Source organism: Sapajus apella, unplaced genomic scaffold, assembly GCF_009761245.1.
Source record: "Sapajus apella isolate SASKATOON/1434 unplaced genomic scaffold, GSC_monkey_1.0 scaffold71, whole genome shotgun sequence".
NCBI lineage: Eukaryota > Metazoa > Chordata > Mammalia > Primates > Cebidae > Sapajus > Sapajus apella.
This window is the reverse complement of record NW_022437011.1, coordinates 2,721,819-2,728,089: the sequence shown is the minus strand read 5'-3', so window position 1 is coordinate 2,728,089 and position 6,271 is coordinate 2,721,819. Positions and strand designations below refer to the sequence as shown.

At 45.3% G+C, this 6,271-nt stretch overlaps 1 protein-coding gene across 1 annotated transcript in view; it reads right to left on the bottom strand.

Annotated features, from left to right (window-relative positions):
* Positions 1–620: 620 nt before the first annotated feature.
* Positions 621–6,271, bottom strand: part of SH3TC2 (SH3 domain and tetratricopeptide repeats 2) — a 69,436-nt gene continuing 63,785 nt past the window's right edge. The window contains exon 17 of the mRNA XM_032250281.1: positions 621–5,051. Coding sequence (XP_032106172.1) covers positions 4,860–5,051 — 192 coding nt within the window. The 3' untranslated portion in view covers positions 621–4,859. The remainder of the gene's footprint in view (positions 5,052–6,271) is intronic.

The following is a 6,271-nucleotide window of genomic DNA, read 5'->3' as shown; positions in this document are numbered from 1 at the left end:
CAACTGCTTATAACCCTTCTATAGCTTCCCCTCAACCTCCAGGTAGAATTCAAACCCTCTTTGCTTCGCTGAATCTGCTCCAGCCTCATTGAACTTACTGCTGTTCTCAGAAATCATCACACCCTGCCTATCCTCCGGACCTTTGTTTGACACATGCACTGTCTGTCAATACCAGTCTGCTGGTCTGCAGTTAGAATTAAGTAGATCTCCCTTTCAGAACTCAGCCTGAATGGCATGTCCTCCAGAAAGCCCTTCCTGATGCCCGTAACCCTGCCTGGTAAAATCCCCTTCCCTCAGTGCCCATAACATCCTGTAATTAACTTCAATCACAGTGCTTCTGATACTGAATCATATTACGTGATAAATCATTTGCCCCTTTCTTGTGACCCAGCTGCATCCCCAATGCCCAAGGTGTGTGCCCAAACTGGCACTGAATGACACTGACGCTCATGGAAAAAAGCTCAGTCCTCTTCCCTGCTTACTCCATTTCTCTGAGCACGCAAGGAAAAAGAGGTTGGTGACAGTCTGTCGTCTGTACCCTCTGCTACTTATTAATCTGTTTTCAGACAATGCCAGATAAGGCCTAGGCTGGGTGCTTGCAATGAACAACAGGACCTAACTTGAAGTTAATGCATTGTTTTGTTTTCATTGTTTTTGCTGTTATTTATGGAATTCTGTTTGTGGAAAACAATGTAAGTTTTTCTTCTATATAGGCTAGTCATCCTTTATAAAAATGTTCATATGAGTAAAAGAAGTAAGCCAATTTAAGAAACATTTTGCAAATGGCTCTTTGAAGGGTACATATTGTGATAAATGCATGCATACATACACACACACATACATACATACATACAACTGTGATGGTATCCCCAAACAGCAGAAATCCTGTCATTTGTGCAACTAAGTCCTTGAGTCATGAAACCACAGCCTCCCTCCTGCCCAACACCAAGTACTGCTGTCTGTGACACTAACTACCAATATGTCTGGGAGAAAGTTACCCTTCTGCTCCTCAGTTTACTCACCTGTAAAAAGAAGAGAATAAAATTGGGCTATAAAAATATATTATTTCATCTCTCCAATACTGTTTCTCACCCTGTTCATACAGTATAAAAATAACATTGCTAAAAAGAAACCCAAGGCTGAGGTTCTTATATCAGAAGACAAATATCTGAGGTGTGTAGAGGTTAAGCGACTTGCCCAAGGTCACACTGCAATTAAATGTCAAAATCAAGACCAAAACCCAGCTTCCCTCTAATGATAGGCTCCCCCATTCCCCATCCTAACACCCTCCATTCCTGCATATTTCCTTCCTCAAATAAACTGCTGCCAAATGAGCTGCATTATATTGGCAAAGAGGAAGCAAATGACCACACACACAAACCTATATATACAGAGGTACAATATAAAGGCATCTTAATATAATGGAAAAGCAAATAAGAAAAGAACAAAAGCAGTATTGGATTTCAGAATGTTAATACTGTTGGCCAAGGAACGAGTATACCTGAAAGCTGAGAAAACATGGTACAGGGTTTTCCACAATGTTGCAATGCCCTCCTTGTTCTTTATTTAGATTAGATGTAAGGAGCCAGCAGCCACGCAGCCCACATAAGTTTTGAAAGGACAATTAGAATAAAGAGGGCAACTAGATCATCTTTGGCTATGATACACTTATTTTCTAAAAATGTTTAAGTAGAGCCCAGATCCAATCACCACTTTACTCTCCGTGGATCATGAAAAGAAATAGCATCCACATGTTTCCAAAGGGAATAGTTGGCCCACATTTTAAAATGAAAATGTTAAACACTTTTTAAAAGAGTTTTAGCAAGTGATTTACATATAGAACATAGTAATTGCAATTATATAGCACAATGTTTTTCTCATTTAAAAAAAATACTCTTACCCTTGTCTTTGGAAACATGCTAAACATTTTTATAACTACCCTGGTTACAGGTGAATTCATCAGATTTACAGGAATATCAAAGTGCACAGAATCAGAACATTTTAGCTAAAATGTCCAATAAAATGTAAAATGGATAGAAGCAATGCCTTTCACATATGTGTGTTTGTTTGCATATGAAAATGTGTATGTATCTTTGCGACAATTGAGAAAGATCTGTCCAAACAGAAGTTCAAGTCAGAAGACACAGAAGTTTCAGTTGATTATAAAGCCCAGTAGAAACCAAGGACAGATGTGGCTGCTGGGGAGAGGAAGGATCATATTAAGGATAGTAACATCCCTCTGTGCTCTTCACCCATCAGCCAATGTCAGCAGCCTGGTGCAGTTATGGGAACTGCTCTTTCAGAGAAACAGAAACAAACCTGGCCAGAGGAGAGTGAGTAGTCATTGGGAAAAGGGAAGGGGTGTGTAACCTGAGTCAGATGGGGAATGGCCAGTGGTATGGGTTCCAGGGCTGCATGAGCCTTCTTTAAATATATGATGTGTAACTGTTCCGGAATGCATGTGCCCCTGACTGTCTCCCAGGAATGTTGTTGAAAGGGCTCTTTACGGGAGATTAGACCGAATAGCCTCAACCACAACATCCCTCCCAGCTTGGGGCTTTTACAGCTTGTGGTGGGGGCAGGACCACATTTATTCTACATGGTCGTGGATTCAATAATTTCATTTCCTTCCTGGAGAAGAATACTTTCTGGAGTAGACAGCCTTTTGACAACCAACTATGTCTCTAAGAGAAAATACGTGCCGATGCATAGACAACCTTGGTGACTAGAAGATGCAATGGCAGCTCAACTCAACGCTCCCATCTCACCCTGTGATACAACCAACCATCTCGTCAGTCCAAGAAGCTGGAAATTAAGAGCAGATGGTCTGACAATAAAAGCTAAGCTGATGGGCATCAGATGGAGGGAATTATGGCTGGTATCCTTGTTTGTTCACACAAGGAGCAAGTTTGAACCACCTGCATCAGGTTTGCTTGAGTTGCTTGCTAAAAACGCATGTTCCTGGGTTATATCCCAGATCTACTGAATCAGAATTATTAGAGGTAGAACCAGGAAGTTCATGTTCAGCAAGTTCACCAGGTAACCGTTCTGCACACTATCAGAGGGCTCTTGTCCTGCAGCAGTTCTTCCCATACTTTCGTGTGCATTAAAATCACCAGGAGAGCTTGCACGAGTCAGGGTTCTGGCATCCAGAAATTCTGATTCAGAGACCATAAGTGGGGCCCCAGAATTTTCATTTCAAACAACCTCACAGGTAATCCTCATGCTGCTGGCTAATGGACCGTAATTTCAGTTCACTGTCTTAGAGAATTCCTGATTTCATTATCAAAGAACTCAGATACTGTGGTAGGTCGCTTGGGAAATGATCCCCAATGATTCCTCACCATCTGGTATTCAAGCTGTTGGTAAACACCCCTCCTCTTGTGGGAGTTTGAACCTAGTGACTCACTTATTATGAAGTGAATAGGCAAGACTAAGGAGATGTCACTTCTGTGATTAGGTTATGGAAAGACAGTGACTTCCTTCTCTCCTGCTCACTCTGGTTCTTGCTCCTCCTGTTTGGTCCCTCTGGTGAAGCATGGTACCATGTCATGACTGCCCCGTGTAGAGTCCCACATGGCAAGTGGTGGCGGGAAGCCTCTGGCCGATAGCTAGCAAAAAACTGACTCCTAACAATAACTGTGTGGGTGAGCTTGGAAGCCGATCCTTCTCTAGTTGAAGTTGAGCAGCCTGTAAGCTACCCTAAGCCAGAGGGCTCAGCTAAGTCATGCTTGGATTCCTGCCCTACAGAAACCGTGAGATTATAAGCTTTGTTTCAGGCCACTCATTGTGCTCTGCAGTGATAGGTCATTAATAGAGGTGCTTTGTAAAGGAGCTGCCCTGAGATCAATAAGATGCCTTGTAGCTGGGCATGGCGGCATGTGCCTGTAATTCCAGCTACTCAAGAGGTTGACACAGGAGGATGGCTTGAACTCTGAAGTCTGAGGTTGCAGTGAGCCCTGACTGTACCACTGAATTCCAGCCTGGGCAACAGAACAAGACGCTGTCCAAAAAAAAACAAAAATGACAGGCCTTGGTATTCTCACCCATCCTTCAAGTCCTCCATCTCATCTGTCCCCATTGTGGATGAGACAAAATGTGTGTGTACATGTAACTGGCAATATTTAATCATATACACTATTTATATGCAATGTGTGTCATAATTTTCTTAACACTCAATTTCCAAGCCTTGGCTCTTGGAAAGCTTCCCTGGAGTTTCAGGGAGGTTATCTGTGGGAGCACAGCCCTATGGCAGGAGGAAGATGGTGAATCCAGGTCAGGTTTCATGCAATTCATTAGGCCATTCTGAGGCTGTGCCTTTCGAGCGTAGAGCCTGCTGAATTCTCTTCTGCCAATCCTTGTGAGCACGAGGAGTGATACCTACTTTGGTTCTGAAGAAAGAAATGGGAGAAACTACAGGTTCCTTCACTGGCAAGGGGAGGAGGTCTTTCCCTGAGAAAATCGATGAAGAACACAAACTCCAATCTGCTTGCCTTTGTACCTGTGCAGTGACTGATTTCCTCACTGGGGGAGGAAGGAAGGTTCCCAGAGGGCAAGATTCCTCATCTTCTCCAGAATTACATGTGGAGAAAGTGCTTTTCAGAGGCTGTTTGTGTGGAAGGCAACAATCAACTGGTAAAGACTCCAGATGCAAAGGCTGGAGCCAGGAATTCTCATCGCTGCCCCATCAAATCTTTCTGTGGCCTGCAATGAGCCCCTCTGCCTCTAGACATCATTCTCATTGTAAAATGAGGGGGCTGGGCCAAGTAGAGACTTGGATCCTCCCAATGAGTATCTAAGAGTCTAGGGCAGGGGGCAGAGTCTGACCTGCCAAATGTCCAGAGACAGGACAGCTTTCCTCAGAGGGCCAGGCCACCACCACTCAGCCACCGCGCCCTCTCTGAGGAGCGCCCAGATGGGCTGCTGTGCCACATGGGGCTCTGGCAGATGTTGTCCAGCCTGTTCCTAATGGTGTCCTGAAGCTCCTTGTCACCCAGCAGGACCGCTGCTGCCAGGGCCAGCAGGAAGTACTCAGTGGCATCGTGGGCATCCTAACCCCGTGGCATGGGGGCAAAGAAGAGACAGCATTAGCAACACTTCCAGGACAGGCTAGGAGGCTGTGCTGGCCACTCCAGCTTTTTTTTTTTTTTTTTGCCCCATATTCCATCCCCATCTCCTAAGTCCTTAGGGGAGCTCCTCTCTCCCTCCACTGCAGTCCTTGGGGCATTGCTAATCACAGTGCCTTCCATCCCAGGCACAGAGGTGGCCCCTTACTCAGGCTTGGCCAATCATGAAACATAATTGCCCTGGACACAGTGCTTCAGAGATGTGTATATGACCCAAATCTGACCTGTGTCTGCCACTCCCTGGGACTTTTCACTGTGACTCAATAGGGAAAATGGTCCCTCTGAACTGGCAGGTTCAGAGGTGGACTTGAACCTGCCAGTAGCTAGAAGGGAAAAAAGCCAAGAAATGAAGCAAAATAGAAACATACAAAATCAAGGGATACAACGAAAGCTGGGGAAATCTCTGATGACGATTGAGAAACAGGATCCAGAGCTATCTGCCGCTAAATCTGTAACTCAGCTTTCACATTCTTTGAGCCAGTAAGCTGCCTTTTCTGCCTAAGGAAGTTCGAATTGAATTTTTCCCTTTACAATCCCTAGAGTTCTTGATTGACATGATCAGATTACACACTTTGGCCCTGGGAGCTGTGGGGCAGAGGCAAGATGACTAGAGGGTCCTTCATAACCGCCTCCCCGACCCCCCCACCTCCTTCACCCTCCCTACACAGTAAAGATGAGAAACAGATGATTCTTTGGGTGAGACTCAAGAAGGCTGCCTGGTTTCCATTAATCCTCATAAGTCAGTAATTAATTCAGGCCAGAAGCAAAGTCTGGCAAATAAGAAAAGGACAGCAGAGCTGCCCTATGGGTTCTCTGGGGCCAAACACAGGAGTGACTCAGAAGCCACTATATTAAGAGATTAGCCGGGTGCGGTGGCTCAAGCCTGTAATCCCAACACTTTGGGAGGCCAAGGCAGGTGGATCACGAGGTCAAGAGATCGAGACCATCCTGGTCAACATGGTGAAATCCCGTCTCTACTAAAAATACAAAACATTAGCTGGGCATGGTGGGGCGTGCCTGTAGTCCCAGCTGCTTGGGAGGCTGAGGCAGGAGAATTGCCTGAACCCAGGAGGCGGAGGTTGCAGTGAGCCGAGATCGCGCCATTGCACTCCAGCCTGGGTAACAGGAGTGAAACTCCATCTCAA